This window comes from Oncorhynchus tshawytscha, linkage group LG22 (assembly GCF_018296145.1).
Source record: "Oncorhynchus tshawytscha isolate Ot180627B linkage group LG22, Otsh_v2.0, whole genome shotgun sequence".
Lineage (NCBI taxonomy): Eukaryota > Metazoa > Chordata > Actinopteri > Salmoniformes > Salmonidae > Oncorhynchus > Oncorhynchus tshawytscha.
Window position 1 is genome coordinate 20,711,221 of NC_056450.1, and position 19,414 is coordinate 20,730,634.

General features: G+C 41.5%; 1 protein-coding gene across 4 annotated transcripts in view; it reads right to left on the minus strand.

Moving 5' to 3' along the window:
* atp13a2 (ATPase cation transporting 13A2) overlaps positions 1-19,414 on the minus strand; it is a 37,944-nt gene that overhangs the window by 3,367 nt on the left and 15,163 nt on the right. For all 4 annotated transcript variants that reach the window (XM_042303905.1, XM_042303907.1, XM_042303906.1 and 1 more), the window contains 16 exons: positions 19,042-19,152; positions 18,827-18,873; positions 18,483-18,671; positions 17,444-17,650; positions 17,220-17,330; positions 16,349-16,505; positions 16,059-16,170; positions 15,783-15,907; positions 13,843-14,027; positions 10,983-11,075; positions 10,761-10,840; positions 10,343-10,495; positions 10,116-10,212; positions 7,989-8,212; positions 2,334-2,485; positions 1,822-1,994 (listed from right to left, as the gene is read on the minus strand). In XM_042303905.1, the coding sequence (XP_042159839.1) occupies positions 1,822-1,994; positions 2,334-2,485; positions 7,989-8,212; positions 10,116-10,212; positions 10,343-10,495; positions 10,761-10,840; positions 10,983-11,075; positions 13,843-14,027; positions 15,783-15,907; positions 16,059-16,170; positions 16,349-16,505; positions 17,220-17,330; positions 17,444-17,650; positions 18,483-18,671; positions 18,827-18,873; positions 19,042-19,152 (2,216 nt within the window). The remainder of the gene's footprint in view (positions 1-1,821; positions 1,995-2,333; positions 2,486-7,988; positions 8,213-10,115; positions 10,213-10,342; positions 10,496-10,760; positions 10,841-10,982; positions 11,076-13,842; positions 14,028-15,782; positions 15,908-16,058; positions 16,171-16,348; positions 16,506-17,219; positions 17,331-17,443; positions 17,651-18,482; positions 18,672-18,826; positions 18,874-19,041; positions 19,153-19,414) is intronic.

The window sequence follows — 19,414 nt, forward strand, 5'->3', positions numbered from 1 at the left end:
CAATGTATTCATTACTACATTTAGGTAACATTAGATAGTTAATCCAGAGATTCTTACATTTTCCTCGATCCGGCAGTCTCGTCCAGACCAGGCATTTGTAGTTCTTTATGATAGCCAAATTAGCATTTCATTTTTGGGGGGGCCAAGTATAACTGATCAAATTATGAAAAAGACAAGCATTGTAATTTTGAACTCCATAAAGTGAGTGTGGAAGAAGTTAAATTATTGTTTATCTATCAACAACGACAAGCCACTGGGATCTAACAACTTGGATGGGAAATTACAGAGGATAATAGCGGCTGATATTGCCACTCCTATTTGCCATATCTTCAATCTAAGCCTATAAGAAAGTGTGTCCTAAGGCCTGGAGTGGACAAACAAATTGACAACAGACTTTCAGCACGCTTATAGGGAGGACACTCAACAAGCACAGCGCTTACACAAATGACTGATGATTGGCTGAGAGAAAGATTGAGGGAGCTTATTTGCGGCTTTTGACATTATCGATCATAGTCTGCTGATGGAAAAGCATATGTTTTATGGCTTTACACCCCCTGCTATATTGTGGATAAAGAGTTAAAGAGTTAACAGTCTAACAGAACACAGAGGGCATTCTTTAATGGAAGCATCTCCAACATAATCCTGGTAGAATCAGGTCCCTTACTTTTTTCAATCTTTACTAATGACATGCAACTGGCCTTGAGTAAAGCCAGTGTGTCTATGTATGCGGTTGACTCAACACTATACACGTCAGCTACTACAGAGTGAAATCACGGCAACATTTAACAAAAAGCTGAACAAACAAAAAGTTTCAGAATGGGTGGCAAGGAATACATTTTTCCTAAATATTTCCAAATAAAAGCATTGTATTTGGGACAAATCATTCACTAAAACCTAAATCTTACAATAAGTGGTAATTTAGGAAGTTGAGGTGACTAAACTGCTTGGAGTAACCCTAGATTGTAAACTGTCATGGTCAAAACATATTGATACAACAGTATCTTAGATGTGGAGAAGTCTGTCCATAATAAAGCGCTGCTCTGCCTTCTTAACAACACTATAAACAAGGCAGGTCCTACAGGCCCTAATTTTGTCAAACCTGGACTACTGTTTAGTAGTGTGGTCAGGTGCCACAAAGAGGGACTTAGGAAAAGTACACAGGGAGCTAACATTAATAATACGCATGTCAATCTATCATGACTCAAAGTGGAAGAGAGATTGACTTCGTCACTACTTGTTTTTGTAAGACGTGTTGACAAGCTGAATGTACTGAGCTGTTTGTTTAAACTACTACCACACAGCTCGGACACCCATGCATACCACACAAGACATGCCACCAAAGGTCTCTTCACAATCCCCAAGTCCAGAACAGACTATGGGGGGCACACAGTACTACATAGAGCCATGGCTACATGGAACTCTATTCCACATCAGGTTACTGATGCAAGCAGTAGAATCAGATTTTCTTTTTTTAAACAGGTAAAAATACAACTTATGGAACAACGGGGACTGTGAAGATACACACAGGTACGGACACACGCATACGCACACAAGCACTAGCACACTCTCTACACACACATACATTGTAGATATGTAATGGTGTAATAATGTTATATGATGTAAGTGCCTTAATGTGTTTGGACCCCTGGAAGAGTAGCTAATGGGGATCCCTAATAAATACAAAAATGTAATGTCATGTCGTATTTTAAATTGTATATAACTTCCTTAATGTTGCTGGGTCATTTGCGTCTTACTTCATCAAACAGAATGCTTAAAGCATCAGACAAGCTCAATGCATATATAGTTGATTCTATACATTACCTCCAATAGGAAGCAGAAGACAAAGTTGAGTGCGGCCAGGGCCACCAGCAGGATTTTGAAGTTCATATCAGGGATGTAGTAAAGCTTCAGCAGCTTGCGCAGGAAAGGCACGGGAGCTAGCACCAGCCAACTCATCAGAGCGAACAAGACCAGCAGTACACACACAAAAACCACTGTTAGGAGAGAGAGAAAAGATGGGCATCATGTAAGAGACCTTGGCAGCTACTGTGATTATCAGAGTTTACTGCTTAAAGGGATAGTTCACTCAAATCTAAGTGTCAGATGGTTAAGTACCTCAACATTGGTTAAGTGGATTTAAAACCACTTTTTAAATTGACCAATCAAGTAAACTATCCATTACAGCACACTGAATGAACGTCAAGGAGGGGAAAGGAGACCCAGCAACTGGTGCTTTTTTTGTGGCTTTGATTTGCAAGGCACGTTCATACAGCATTACCAAACCCCACAAAGAATGATGTGATATGTCTGGAGCACCTTGGTTGGTGCCTCACCGTTGTAGTACAGAGGTCTCTTGTAGGGGTATCCTTTAGTCACCACCACCGCCATGATGATGTACTGGTACCCTGACAGGTCAAACACACTGGTGTCCTCAAGGTTGGGCAGGTTTGCTGCTCCTGACATTGTTGAATTGAGAGGAACAAACCTGAAAGGATGGATGAAGAGAGGAATAATTCATATTAATTTACCTAGACATTCTCCCACAATGCACTGCATTTGTTGAAAGTAATTGAGCTGTTGTGCTTTTGATACATAATTTTAAACCTCAATGTGACTGAGTCACACCCAAAACCCTTCTTATTATTCCTTTGGTCCTTCTCAAGGATCTATTCCAATGAGAACTCCTTAATTCCCCCTCCTCAAAACATCAGAACATTATCCTGTGTCATTAAGAATAGGGCTGGGAATTGTCAGGGACATCACAATACTTCGGTGCTGATACAATATGTATTAGGATTTTATTGGGATTCTATGTTCCAAACATATTGCACACTATGTCTGCTTCAGATGGACAAGAGAGAGCCATGAAAAAAACTGTTTAAAAAATATTTCCAGCCATGGAAATAAGTGCTAAAAACATGTTGGCTCACCATTTAATAATAACACAGAGAACAAGCTATAGGACGAGTTTTGGAGCAGGTACAGCCGACTAAACTAGAGGTAGCTAACGTTAACTACCAACCAATTATTAAAACAAATATTTTATTTTTAGAATCGATAAGTGGAGTCAGTATCATATATATATTTTTTTTAAATCGGCAAAAATTACATTGAGATCCTGTTTTGATCCCCCATCACTAATTACTAATATTATTAGGGCTGACCACATTTAGTCGACTGGTTGATTGTTTAATTGTTTGGTTCTTGGTCGATAAAGATTGTTTTTAGTCGAGTAGTGGCAAATGTTTATAAAAACAATTATGGCACTGAGACAACAACTGTCTGATTCACGCCTGTCAGAATCTATTGCGGAGGCTGCGGGTGATGACACCAGTATCACCAGTAGAACATTTACCGGTAATTCCTAATCTACAATGTTTGTTTGGTTTATTTCTGTTAATGCATTCAATATATTATTATTACAGTCTTACCGTTGCCATTGTCGGAGTGGGCACGTTGTTTGCAGAGTGCACAACCTTGGTTACACTTGTGAGAAAAGTTTGTTTATTTCATTCCATTTGTGAATTTATTAATTGACTTTTGTTTGGGGTGCTCTTGTCAATCTTGAGTAAGGACACGCAACTGATTACGCATATAGAAGTAGGACTAATCTACCTGGCCTGAGTGCAAATGTAGGCCTGTAAAATGTACTCATTTGGGGATCTGATACTATTTCTGATTTTCTTAACTCACCATCACTGTGGAGCTTCTCAAAGTATTTTTCTCTTTGCATCAAACAGCAAGTAAACAAAGTCTGTTTTTACATCCATTGATAATGACAATCAGGGCCGGCCCTCCCATTAGGCGGCCACCTATGGCGGCACTTGAATTTGGGGTGGAATTTTGACAATTGGCTGCCACCCTCCGGCGCCCCTGATCGGCTGCTACACCGCCCGCAGCACCCCAGCCACCAACATAGCGTTGCTGCAGTTCCCATCCCCACCCCATTCCCGCTTCTCCAGAAGTTCACTCCCACTATCATTGGTAGCTATGGTGACGTGTATGTTATATGGGATTATACAATTGTGAAATATTAAAAATGAATCTGCCAATTAAATTATTGTATTTTTGGGGGGGGTGTTGTGTGTGACAAACAATTAGTGATTAAGGCAGTAGCATAACCTAGCCTGTTAATGTTAGCTAGATACTACTAGTGGATATAATTTTAGCTAAAAGTAATCTATAGAGATTTTAAACTATTTGCTACCATGTGTAAGAGACAAAAACTATCAGGAAGCAAATAAAAATAAAATTAAAAATGAGAAAAGAGGCACAATCTCTAAACCAAAGAAATTCGCTGGTGAAATGTATCAGTGTACAGCAATGTACATCCACCAGTGTGGAGAATGACAAGCCTAAAAAGGCCCGGCCATTCACGGAGATCTACGCTGGTCAGGGATGGAACCAGGGACTGGAAGAAGCTTTCCGCCTCCTCAACTCGCATGAGAAGTTGCATGACCACCTAGATAGTTTCCAGGGGTAGAAGGAGCAGGAGATCAGGCTGGTGTCTAAGCAAACTCTGATGATTTGACTTCAGGACTATGGACAGCTACCGAGAAAAAACATCACTGACTGCAATGCAGCACCACAGCAGAGGAAAGAGGCCAATATAAGCGGAGGCAAAATAAATAAATGCTGAAACTGATGTTGGACAATCAAATTCGATATGTAAATAAACTAAATTCGTTAAGGCTGGGTCAATGACATAAAGCTTATATTACCCTGCTCCAGCGAAATAACGCCCACCATGCATTTATGAAAGCACTTGTTTCCAAAGCTCAAATGATCTTACTCTGTTTTACAGTTCTACAGGAATATTAAAATATATAATGTTGAAGTCGGAAGATTACATATACTTAGGTTGGAGTCATTAAAACTTGTTTTTCAATCAGTCCACACATTTCTTGTTAACAAACTATAGTTTTGGCATGTCACTTAGGACATCTACTTTGTGCATGACACAAGTAGTTTTTCCAACAACTGTTTACAGACAGATTATTTAGCTTATAACTCACTGTATCACAATTCCAGTGGGTCAGACGTTTACATACACCAAGTTGACTGTGCCTTTAAACAGCTTGGAAAATTCCAGAAAATGTCATGTCTTTAGAAGCTTCTGATAGACTAATTGACATAATTTGAGTCAATTGGAGGTGTACCTGTGGATGTATTTCAAGGCCTACCTTCAAACTCAGTGCCTCTTTGCTTGACATCATCGGAAAATCAAAAAAATTGTAGACCTCCACAAGTCTGGTTCATCTTTGGGAGCAATTTCCAAAAGCCTGAAGGTACCACATTCATCTGTACGAACAATAGTACGCAAGTATAAACACCATGGGACCACGCAACCATCATGCTGCTCAGGAAGGAGACGCGTTCTGTCTCCTAGAGTTGGGCCTTGTGAAGATGCTGGAGGAAACAGGTACAAAAGTATCTATATCCACAGTAAAATGAGTCCTATTTCAACATAACCTGAAAGGCCACTCAGCAAGGAAGAAACCACTGCTCCAAAACCACCATTAAAAAGCCAGACTACGGTTTGTAACTGCACATGGGGACAAAGATCATAGAACACCATCCCAACCGTGAAGCACTGGGGTGGCAGTATCATGTTGTGGGGATGCTTTGCTGCAGGAGGGACCGGTGCACTTCACAAAATAGATGGCATCATGAGAAGTGAAAATTATGTGGATATATTGAAGCAACATTTCAAGACATCAGTCAGGAAGTTACAGCTCAGTCACAAATGGGTCTTCTAAATGGACAATGACCCCAAGCATACTTCCAAAGTTGTAGCAAAATGGCTTAAGGACAACAAAGTCAAGGTATTGGAGTGACCATCACAAAGCCCTGACCTCAATCCTATAGAAAAGCAGAACTGAAAAAGCGTGTGCGAACAAGGAGGCCTACAAACCTGACTCAGTTACACCAGCTCTGTCAGGAGGAATGGGCCAAAATGCACCCAACTTATTGTGGGAAGGTTTTGGAAGGCTACCCTAAACATTTGACCCAAGTAAAACATTTTAAAAAAGGCAATGCTACCAAATACTAATTGAATGTATGTCAACTTTTGACCCACTGGGAATGTAATGAAATAAATAAAAGCTGAAATAATTCTCTCTACTATTATTCTGACATTTCACATTCTTACAATAAAGTGGTGATCCTAACTGACCTAAGACAGGGAATTTTCACAAGGATTAAATGTCAGGAATTGTGAAAAACTGAGTTTAAATGTATTTGGCTAAGGTGTATGTAAACTTCCGACTTCAACTGTATGTTAAATATGTTATATAAAAGTGTTATTTTTTATTGTAATTTTAACAATTATGGGGTCGTGCCAAGATAACAGGTGGGATATTATTATGAAGAAACTCGGTTTCCTACTATAGGTAGTAGGTTGCATAGTGATAGCAACATTGTAACTCCCCAATGCAGAGGTTAAAGTAAAATGATCTTCTGCCTGGTAAGGGACCTCCTATATGTGCTCGCATGCACCAAACATTTTTATGGGCATAAACATAGAATTGCATATATAATTGGAGCTTATTTCTTCCTCTTCCAAAAAATAAGTGGTAAGCCTTCCTGTTTGACAGACACAATTATCCTATTCATAGATGTCTGTATAGCCAAATACTGTTGAAATAAAATAAAACGTATCCAGATTATATCAAGCGTTCTATAGCTATGCTTAACTCGGAGATGCCTTATAGTAGAAACAAGCACTAAAATGCCCGCGAAAGATGTGACTCTGCATATGGGGATATATTGATTCCTCTCTATGACAATCTGAAGCTAAAACTGCAGCCTATAATATTCGAGGAGACGAGAAAAATAAAATTGACTTTGCTATTCTGTTAATTGAGCTTTTCTCTTTCTGAAAAGAGAAGATGTTTGTTTAAACCCAGGCAGCTTTAAGGGAAGCACTTGTGTTGTTGGGTTATACAACGGATGAGTAGCCAGCAGTTGAATCTTACAGTTTTCTGTGTCAGTACAGCCTCTGTCTGGGTAGAAAGGTGCCATGCTTAGATTCATAGGGATGTCTAAGATGTAATTATTTTGGTCTCGCCTAGGGCGGCAGAACATCCAGGGCATTGGTGATTTTATCAATGTAATCAGATTGAAGATATTAGGCTATGTTATTGACATTGAACTGATTATATAGCCTACTAACCAGATGTGTTAAAAATTGTGTTTAATTTGTAGCATAGGCCTATTAATTGGGCTGCTATTATTTTCTGTTCCTCCGACTTTTATCTGAGAAATAAATTGGCCCAACGCCAAACCTATTGGGGGGGTGGCAGATTTTTGCCGGCCCTGTTGACAATAGTTCCTCAACATCGCCTATTTGAAAAATCTTTCCAACTCTCCCTTTCGAATACCACTCAGCATAAAAGGGGGGAAAAAGTTGTGCTGTGATCTGGTGGAAATGTCATAAAATAGGCATACCGGATTACTTCTTATCCCTTGTGCTAAAATGCCTACTGCATTGTCTGTCCGGAGCTCATTGGCGCTGGAAACTAAGGGCCCAGAATATTTTCTACAATGTTGCAAGTTTGCTAGCACAAGCTTCCCACCAGACCAAATTAATACAATAGTTGATACAATGTTTTAGGTTTCTTGCAGACAAGGCCATGCGTAGCCAATGTGATTTAAAATGTTCTACCTGCGGGCTGCAAGTGGGAGGATGGCCGGGAACAGGTTATTTTTCTTCTGGTTAGGCTATATTGATCTCTGGCGCCCTCTTTAGTAATTTGTGTCTTAACAAGCTCAGTAACCTACATATAGTTGATTCATTCAAACATAGGCTGTGTCTAAATATGGAAAAATACACGTTTTAAAATGTCGACCAATCGAACAGATGGCTCTCGGTCGACTAACATTTTTTTTTTTTTTTTTTGTCGGGGACAGCCCTAAATATTATACAGTATTAAAAGGTGCTATACAAATCTAGCTGATCATAATCACTATTCATAAATGGTTCTTACCAGTCCTGGGAGGTGGTGATCAGCAGAGCAGACACCTGGCCCAGGATGAGAAGCAGGGTGTGCAGCGTCAGGCTAGCCAGGACTGGCAGCGCCAGCAAGCTGGCTGGGGGCCGCTGGGGGTGCAGCTCTGTGCTTGGGCCCCCTTTCCCCATGACGATAGCCAGCAGCGTCACCAGGACCATGTCAAAGAACAGGAACTGCAGGTCGCCCAGGTTAGTCTTCTCCTGAATGGGGTACACAAAATAGAATCAACACATGCTATAGGTGGGGGAGGGTATAATAACATTCCAAGGCATTCTACAGATCCAGACAAATGTTGTGCCTGTTAGATACAGTTGAAGTCGGAAGTTTACATACACCTTAGCCAAATAGATTAAACTCAGTTTCTCACAATTCCTGACATTTAATCAGAGTAAAAATTTGGATCACCACTTTATTATGATCACCACTTTATTTTAAGAATGTGAAATGTCAGAAAAATAGTAGAGTGATTTATTTCAGCTTTTATTTCTTTCATCACATCCCCATTGGGTCAGAAGTTTACATACACTCAATTAGTATTTGGTAGCATTGCCTTTAAATTGTTGAACTTGGTCAAACGTTTCAGGTAGCCTTACACAAGTTTCCCACAATAAGTTGGGTGAATTTTGGCCCATTCCTCCTGACAGAGCTGGTGTAAATGAGTCAGAGTTGTAGGGCTCCTTGTTCGCACACGCTTTTTCAGTTCTGCCCACAAATGTTCTATGCGATTGAGGTCAGGGCTTTGTGATGGCCACTCCAATACCTTGACTTTGTTGTCCTTAAGCCATTTTGCCACAACTTTGGAAGTATGCTTGGGGTCATTGTCCATTTGGAAGACCCAAGCTTTAACTTCCTGACTAATGTCTTGAGATGATGCTTCAATATATCCATATAATTTTCTTTCCTCAAGATGCCATCTATTTTGTGAAGTGCACCAGTCTCTTCTGTAGCAAAGCACCCCCACAACATGATGCTGCCACCCCAGTGCTTCACGGTTGGGATGGTGTTCTTCGGCTTGCAAGCATCCCCCCTTTTCCTACAAACATAATGATGGTCATTATGGCCAAACAGTTCTATTTTTGTTTCATCAGACCAGAGGACATTTCTCCAAAAAGTATGATCTATGTCCCCATGTGCAGTTGCAAACAGTAGTCTGGATTTTTTAATAGCGGTTTTGGAGCAGTGGCTTCTTCCTTGCTGAGCGTCCTTTCAGGTTATGTCAACATAGGACTCGTTTTACTGTGGATATAGGTACTTTTGTACCTATTTCTTCCAGCATCTTCACAAGGTCCTTTGCTGTTGTTCTGGGATTGATTTGCACTTTTTGCACCAAAGTACGTTCATCTCTAGGAGACAAAATGTGTCTCCTTCCTGAACGGTATGACAGCTGCATGGTCCCATGGTGTTTATACTCGCGCACTATTGTTTGTACAGATGAACGTGGTACCTTCAGGCGTTTGGAAATTGTTCCCAAGGATGAACCAGACTTGTGGAGGTCTACACATTTTTTTCTGAGGTCTTGGCTGATTTCTTTAGATTTTCCCATGATGTCAAGCAAAGAGGCACCGAGTTTGAAGGTAGGCCTTGAAATTCATCCACAGGTACACCTCCAATTGACTCAAATTATGTCAATTAGCCTATCAGAAGCTTCTAAAGCCATGACATAATTTTCTGGAATATTCCACGCTGTTTAAAGGCACAGTCAACTTGGTGTATGTAAACTTCTGACCCACTGGAATTGTGATACAGTGAATTACAAGTGAAATAATCTGTCTGTATATAATTGTTGGAAAAATGACTTGTGTCATGCACAAAGTAGATGTCCTAACCGACTTGCCAAAACTATAGTTTGTTAATTAACAAGAAATTTGTGGAGTGGTTGAAATACAAATTTTAATGACTCCAACCTAAGTGTATGTAAACTTCTGACTTCAACTGTACATACAATAATTAAGTTTAAAAGACTATAGCATGTTTTTTCTAAAGCGATGAAACATGAGAAAGTATGCACAATGAACCCCTCCAAACTACTGCACACATTATCTGGCATATCTCCTGTCTTTCTTTCCAGGGGTAAAGAAACACTATAAGCTTGGCAGAACTCACAGTGTAGAGGATGAGCACAGAGGAGAACTGGATGAGACTGTACAAGGCCATGTACTTGAAGAGACTGAATGATGTCACCAGAGAACACCGGCCCTCCCTGTGAGACAGAGGAAGAATCACCCTTGTTAAAAAGAATGACAATGGCACATATTATTTTTCCTTTGACATTACAGTACTCATTACTGTTGGATGTCAGGCTACTCTTGAACAGAGTGTGGTGTCCTTACCGGATGAGTAGAGGCACACAGCTGATGTTGTCTGACTTGGAGGTGAAGGGAGAGGCCACGGATGCCTCTGCCTCTGACAGAGACACGCCTACGTCTGCGGCCCTTAGGGCTCCGCAGTCGTTGGCCCCGTCTCCGCACATGCCCACACGGTAGCTGCACATTAAGGGAGAGAGGGTGAAAACTTAGGACTGTTCCCTTTTCACACTACCGAGCTGTGCCGAAGACAGCCAATCAATGGAAGAATCTGCCTGTCTGTCCATCTATCCTTTCATGTACCTTAATTTGCTACTGAGTTCCTTTGTGTCTTCCTCCTTTTCCCTATGCATGACTCTACCCTCCATCTCTCTCATTCTAGGCTGGTCTCTTCTTCCCTGACTGGTTTCCTCTGTTCTTTCCACCTCTGCTCCCCCTCTCTTACTTCAGTTTCTGCAGCTCTGTGACCAGCTGAGTCTTCTGTTCAGGGGCCATCCGTGCGTAGACCGTTCCCCGCATCAACACCTGAAAACACAACGCACACATAATGCATTGTCTATTCTACACAATAACTGACCATTCAGAACCATTTCCCCAGTATGTGTTAAAACTATTCAGCTAACTGGGTGGCTGTTGAGTTGAGTGAACAATGGGAAGGTGGCCTCACCTTTGGCAGATACTCAGGGAAGTGGTCACACAGCGCGGAGAAGGACTTTCCATTGATGGCCAGGTGATAGTTGATAACACCCTGGTACAGACCCTGAGAAAGCAAGGGGCGATGAACTGGAGTATTACAAACAGTACCTTTCGTAATAGGTATGGCACAAGGCATAGGTCTGTCTCAAAATAAAATTATAACATGAAAGAACAGTGGGGTGGATCTTAACTTCCACTTCTTAAAATGTTTCACTTAGTCTCCCATTGACATCAATGCATGACTAGACTTGTGGCGGTCATGAAATTTTGTCAGCTGGTGAATGTCAAGCAAATAACTGCCGGTCTCACTGTAATTGACCGTTAATTAACATAAACACATTTAGTATCTCCTGGCTTCCACGCACAGCCTACACGCCACTGATGCAGACCTTTGGAACATTTACATTTTAAAAAGTCTAATAAATCCATGTAATACAGCCTACACCATTACAATACATCCATGACTTATTTTAAATAGGTCTAAAGAAACATGTTATGAAGAAAATGTAGTCTATTTCAGAAGAACAGAATATCATACTCTAAGTTGTCCTTATGTTAAGCCCTGATTTGGCTATGGCTACACTGGTTCCTTTAGCAGACAAGATTTGCTTAGAATTCCGTGGCATTATTTTGTAGTCGAAGAAAACAACTGAACATAGCTGAATAAAATAGAAAGGATATTCTCCAAATGATTTGAGGGAGAGAAACAGGCACTCCTATATGCTTAATTTAGTTATTTATGTAACTTTAGTTGTGATACAAATATTGTCCTATATGTTATGATTTTTTAACACATTCTAAGGCTGCATGATGCAACTAATGATCATTTGACAAAAGTTGCATAAAAGGCATGAGCTCTGCCTTTTGTTTATGCGCAGGCTGTACACACTTCATCAGTCTCCCATTCACAATTTTAAAAGCACTTGATAATGCCTCGAATTTCCCGGCTGCATCCCCTTTGGGCTCCCGAGTGGCGCAGCGGTCTAAGACACTGCATCTCAGTGCTAGAGTTATCACTACAGACCCTGGTTCGATTACAGGCTGTATCACAACCAACCGTGATTGGGAGTCTCATAGGGTGGCGCACAATTGGCCCAGCGTCATCCAGGTTAAGGTTTGGCCAGGGTAGGCTGTCATTCTAAATAAGAATTTGTTCTTTAATTGTTTTGTTTTTTTATTTTACCTTTATTTAACCAGGCAAGTCAGTTAAGAACAAATTCTTATTTTCAATGACAGCCTAGGAACAGTGGGTTAACTGCCTGTTCAGGGGCAGAACGACAGATTTGTACCTTGTCAGCTCCGGGGTTTGAACTTGCAACCTTCCGGTAATGCCCACTAAGAAAAGCCATGCCTTTTACGGCCAGTGGCCATTGTGCCCTTGGGCTGAATATAATAATTCCCTTCTCCCGACTGTGTGCCGAAGCACCTCTAACTCACATGATTGGATCTTTCTCACAGGCTACAAGTGAAGCCTGACACATCGGGAAGGAAACCTATCCAATTCCGAGGTGCATATTGAAGATATTGGAAGAACTGTCCACATTTATTTTTTTGTCAGCCCACAAGATGAGTAGGCCTAATGAACAGCAAAAGCATTAGCCTATGTCAATCTACTATCCTCCATTGTACAAAAGTTGACAAATTCTATTCTGTGCGAGAAATAAATATTCCAAACATAGTCTGGGACAGTTGTAGGATGAGATGGATCCCAAATTAATACAACCACTAGCATAAAAAAAACTATTTTAAGCAATGAGCCTGACACAACAATTCAGAACATTTAGCTCAAAATGTTGATAAACTATTAGGCCATTTCAATCACATTACAAGCACAGCAATGTGGACACGGCAGTAGGCTATAAGCGCAAATGTTCAATTAGGTAGTGCATTTTTATGGTGAAAATAATCTTCCCCAAACTTGAAACTCACATGCTGCGTATGTATGCCAGTTAAGGCTCTACACACATTGTAAAGCCGATTAATGTGTTTCATTTTAAGAAGTTATTTGGTCACTTTAGTTGTGATACAAACCTAATCAAAACGTATAGGCCAGGCAACATAAGGTGTGCAATGATGATTTGTAAAAGTAAAAAAAATAGTTATGCCTGTTTCTTGCCTTAAACTGGGCATATTTCCCAAGTGATATATATATATAAGTGATAGGCCAATATTGTTACTCATTAGATTATTTTTGATTTTATCTCATCTTTACACATACTAAATAATGTGTGTGAAATTCATTTTGATTTCGAATGGACGATTATCATGCACCTGTTTCAAAACAGGGGCAAAAAATACATGTCATCTCTGCACTTAAATAGCAAATGGAGGATGCTTTCCCCGTGGTTAATTTTTATGCCAGCCAGATAGGCTATACTCCTGTTGTAAAGATAAGCAATGTGCTTAATATTAGGAAAGTTTAGAAATAAATATAGTAGGCCTAACTTATAGAAAGCTTATGGGATCCTCATATTTTTAATAGAGGCCATCACTCTGTTTTCTCATGCAATTGCATAGCCTATAGAAATGTTGCACAACAAGAGCTCATGGGCTCTCAATAAGTTTTTGATTACATTTGTATTGATGTCAGAGTGATTAAAGGGACAATAGAGTGCTGAGTGCCAGGCAGTTAGAAAGTTTGGTAGGCTACTAATGACTATCAGAGGCCTAATTATCGTGACTCAGTGGTCACATGGAATTTGAATGTCATCATGACTCGTGACCGCTGGTGTGGCGGTAATACGGTCACCGTAACAGCCTTATGAATGACCAAGTGAAATTTTGACTTAAGTGGAAGTTACGAATCGCCCTAGCATGAGGTAAAGACAAACCTGAGTGTACATGTCTATGGAGCTCGGTGTAGCTGTGTCCTCCGTCCCTCCTTCCCCCAGGTGGAAGCGCAGTGAGGGCAGAGACTGGGCCGTCTGGGGGGTGGCGTGAACAAAAATCACCCTCTCGTTTGAGCCCAACATCCCACAGGTTCGAGCCACATTGACTGCAGTCAGAACGTTGTCACCTGTGAAGTAGGAAAGGAAATACTTAGACTAGATGGCCTGCTGTGGGACATACTGTAATATTTTTGAGTGAGAGGATTGGACTTAAGAGTGTATGCCTTAGAGTGGGTTGCTCTGGAGGGCCATAGCATGTGCATGTTTTGTTCTAGCCCAGTGTCATGACTGTCCTGATCAACTCAGATTACAGGAGACCACAACCCTACAGATTATCTCTCAACCCCAGCAGAGGAGGAGAGATCTAGGGGTCTGAAGATGTGGGGGGTTTTATGACCCCTCAAACCCCTGATAAATCTCAAGCCACAGACAAATTCCTTTGTCCTGTTACTATGGAGAACCAGCCTCAGAACATTAAACATGAAATAAAGGGACTTTGGAACAATGGTTTCCGTCAGCCACAATGGTGGTCATGACGATAGATGGAATATGAAAATGTATGTCATTTTTGTTATTAAAGGTTAATAGATGACGTTATTACGAAAACATTGAAACGTGAAGAGTTTTCCTAGTATATGTTTGATGTTTATACATTGTACGTTGTGTGGAAAATGTCCAAATCAAAGGGAATGTTTTGGTAAAGATGAAATGTTAAGTTAGTTGTCTAAAATTGGATTTGAGTGAAATCTAGAACTTGCCCTCATTAACTTGGTACGCCCAGAGAATTGCCCTAAAGGCGGTTACGCCCACTTCTGACCCAAGGGTAAAAAACCTGTGAGTAAAGAATTCACAGAGAAGACTACGTGACCCAAGCTGCAGCCAAGGTCTAAAAAGTCAACAAACCCAGAACGCAACACAAGTTTGAAGACAAAGATATCCTTTTCTACCCAAGCTACGGATGAGTAGCTGTGTCTAAGCGGGTGAATTCAAGTCAAACCACCTAGACTCCATCTCCCATCGAATCATGGTATCTAAAAGGTTTCATTCCTATGCTGTGAGCTCTGAGCTACAGAGCTGTCTGTCCTCAGAAGACCCCTTCCATAGCAAGGGTGAGGGAACAGACTCCTAAGCCAAAAGGACACTGACATCGGGAGGACGATCAGAGAGGTGCACAGTAGAAGTGCGTCATCGAGCAGCTGAACGGTCCCCTTAACGGTCCACGCAGAGCATCCTCGGAGGTCTACCGCACGTAATTACATCATTATATTCTGACCCATAAGAGCGACAGTTTGGGGCAAGGCTAGGGTTAGAATAAGCATAGCTGACAAATTCAAAAAAAAATCTCTCTCTCTTTGAAATCCCCATTTTGGGTAACAAGCGCCATAGTGTGTTGGCCCGTTATACTAAGTTCTAACCAATAGCCTATAATGTGTTTTGTCTATGTGTATCTTTTATCATCATTTTAGCTTTTTAGTAAATAAATATTACACTAAGATTGGTGTGGTACGAACTCATTGGTGAGACCTGGGTCCGTGCAGATTCACGGGCTATACGACGTTCAGAACGAGATTGGTAGAGGTAACTGGTTAATTAGCGGCTGTTGTAAAATCGATATTCTGATATTCTTTGATTTAATCTGGGAAATAGAAACTCAATAAAAACTAGTTTTCCCATGGTGCCCCAGGTTAATGAGTTAATAATTGCTTGATTCAGATAATCACACAATTAGAAACTTGTAATCATTCGATCAACAACAGTCGTCACATTAACTAATACAACGTCACGACACCAGCACTAACCCTCCTGGGGGGGAAAAAATCCTGTACACTGCAGTCCTCTATGGCCATGACTGATATTTATAATAGTCAAATTATGTTTCATACCAGTGACCATGACGGTACGAAGATGTGCCAATCTGAGGGTAGTGATGACCTCCGCACTCTCCGGCTTGACCAGATTCTTCATCACCAGCAGACCCAGGAACTGCATGTCTCTCTCTACCTCTCCCCTGTGGACACCAACACAGCTCCATCAACACCTACTAACGTGATAGTTCACCCGCGGAGCTATAGGCACAGGTTTAGAAGAATTCATTGAGGACTTGGGTAGTAGCTAGAAGGGACATAACCGCATTTGATTTCTTCATAAAAATATCCTACCGTTCAATGGTGCTCAAGTCAGTCTGCCCATACAGTGTTTTGTAGCCGAGAGCTAGCACCCTGAAGCCGTCACTTGCGAAAGTACGCAGGGTGTTTGAGAATTGTGCAGGCACTGCAAGTCACGGGTTAAAAGACAGTAGAAGTAAACAATAACCAAAAAAAGACAGACTTAAAACACAATTACATCACAAACCAGTGCCAATGCTAATCTTACAGCAACTTATTCTTTCTGTGAAATATCTATTTCAATTCATAGCTCTCTTCACTCTGTCTCCCTCTTTCTTCCATACCGCTTTCTCTCAGGCAGAGGCTGGCCACCATCTCTGGGGCCCCTTTGATAAAGGCGAGGGACGACTGTCCCTCAGGATTCACCGTCACCACACTCATCCGCTGGAGGGACGAGGAGAAAGGGAAACGCTGCACGAGGGCCACCGCCTCATGGATGGACTGATGGGACAGGAGAGAAGAAAAGCATGGTTAAACTCCCTGGCTTGAATCCTTCATCATAAGGCTTTCATAACAGTGTTAAAGCGATTTCACAGATGTCATGATAACTGGAAGTCAGTTTATGACAATGGCCCTAACACAAACCACTATCTACTGTAGGTCAGTGTTTCCCAAACACAGTCCAGGCTACCCCAAGGGGTGTACATTAGGGTTTTTTCCCCAGCACTACACAGCTGATTCAAATAATCAACTCATCAAGCTTTGATTATTTTAATCAACTGTGTAGTGATAGGGCAAAAACCAAAATGTGCACCCCTTGGAGTCCCCAGGACCGAGTTTGGGAAAAGCTGATCTGGGTAAAGGGATTCAAGTGTACCCATTGACACAAACATTGCAGAGTTCCTATGAATAATTAATTAATAATCTGAGAAGAACCCAAGAACAAAGAACACCTTGTCAGTAGATGGGGAAGGCTAGGTAGGTCACTATTAACCTTGTGAGCCAGACTCGAAGTCTGTCACTATGGAAACAGGCCCACATAGCCCTAGGCCTAGATAGTGCTAACTTTTTCATAGTGCCAACCCCTTTGGTGTCCACAGATCTGGGCCGACAATAAAAGCTAAGAGCTTCTTCCACCACATTGATTGAATTCACTTATTCAATTCTTTCAGATCTGTGAACACCTCAGGGGCCATGACCACGTGGGATACTCACTACACTCTCAGATTGGAGCGGACAGGCAGGGGGTCGCATCACTGCCAGAACCCTGTGACCCCCGAACTCTGAGTCTAACGTTTTGTCATCTCCTGCAGGCTCCTCCAGCTCCTGGCAGGAAAAGTCAGTAAGTCACATAGATGAAATACTCAGCCGCTATTGAAGAACTGACTTTGCACCTAGTACAAACACTCCATAAATATGGTTCTTGGTTTCTCTCTTACCCAGCCAGTGGACTCGATCATCTTGAGCTCTAGAGGGTCTCCCAGGGGTTGTCCCCCCAGCAAGGCCACAGAGTGGCAGCAGGCCATTGCAGAGAGCATGGGCCCCTGGGGCAGGAGGCGTGGGTCAGGGACCAGCTCAGAGAACCCAGCTCCACTACCCTCCATCACCCCCCACACGTCCAGTCCCTCCTCAGTCAGAGTGCCAGTCTGAATAGAGAGTAGAGACACACTTCCTTCTTCAAAATAGTTCTTCACCAGGGTCATGTTCTCACTGACTACATGTATCTCACTGATCATCCCTAAAGCCAACACCTCATTTGGCCGCCTTTCGTTCCAGTACTCTGCTGCCTGTGACTGGAACGAATTGCAAAAATCGCTGAAGTTGGAGACTTTTATCTCCCTCACCAACTTCAAACATCAGCTATCTGAGCAGCTAACCGATCGCTGCAGCTGTACATAGTCTATTGGTAAATAGCCCACCCATTTTCACCTACCTCATCCCCATACTGTTTTTATTTATTTACTTTTCTGCTCTTTTGCACACCAATATCTCTACCTGTACATGACCATCTGATCATTTATCACTCCAGTGTTAATCTGCAAAATTGTAATTATTCGCCTACCTCCTCATGCCTTTTGCACACATTGTATATAGACTCCCCCCTTTGTTTTCTACTGTGTTATTGACTTGTTAATTGTCTATTCCATGTGTAACTCTCTGTTGTCTGCTCACACTGCTATGCTTTATCTTGGCCAGGTCGCAGTTGCAAATGAGAACTTGTTCTCAACTAGCCTACCTGGTTAAATAAAGGTGAAATAAATAAAATAAAATAAAAATGTTCAGTAGAGCGTAACGTAGCAGAGCGTTTTGCAAAGAAAAACAAAAACTCGGGTAGTAGCTCCGTTTCAAAATGTTTTCTCCTGTTGTGTGCTTACAGAACACAACTAAGATATGATTTCAACTGCTGTCAGTCCTCCTAGCTGCGTCCGCCCCAAAACACACACACAAACACTAGGGCATACTGGTTTGGGGCCTCACCTTGTCAAAGCAAAAGAGCGAGACCTTCCCAGAGATGTTGATGCGCGGGGGGCTTATGCAGAAGACCCCTTCTCTCTTCAGACGACTCTGGGCGTAAATGGTACCGGTGGTGATAGCAGCGGGGAGGGCAGGGGGCACCACAATGGTCACAATATCCAGAGCCCGAATCACCAGCTCCCACCACGTGGTCTAGAGACACAATTACATTTTATTAAGAAATAAACCTCAGAGGGTCAAATATTTTTGCCCAGGTCCAAGATCACCACATTGTTGTTTGTTTATCTAATCAATTAGGGTGGAAATGAACTCATTGTATTAATAAGGTTGGTATGGCAAATACTTACGTTGGTTCTGCTTAGGATCACGATGCTGTATACTGTGCCACACAATGCTGAAACACAATTAAATATTGGTTCATGCTGAAATTATATGTTTACACAATACAAGGGGCTAATTGGTAATACTTTTATACTTCTCAAAACTTGTCTAGCACCCATTTAAAATAATTCAAAAGTGAGTTATTTTACGACGTGCAACTCTACTGTGTGTCGGGGCTTACCTACACCCCCCAGGAAAAGCAAGAACTTAATAGCGTCTTGGTAGAAGCGGAAGTTGATAGGTTGGGGGTAGAGGATGGAGCTGACCAGGTCTCCCTTGGCTGTGAAGAACCCTGAGGGACAAAAACCAACAACATTGAGTGGAGGACAAATACAGTCCTTTTATAATGTAATATGGTGAGGTCTAATTATGTACAAACAAAACACTTAAATATCTTGCACAATTGGTGGCTGACTAAATACTTTTTTGCCCCACTGTACATACAGTGCCAGTCAAAAGTTCAGACACACCTACTCATTCAAGGATTTTTCTTCATTTGTACTATTTTCTACATTGTAGAATAATAGTGAAGACATCAAAACTATGAAATGACA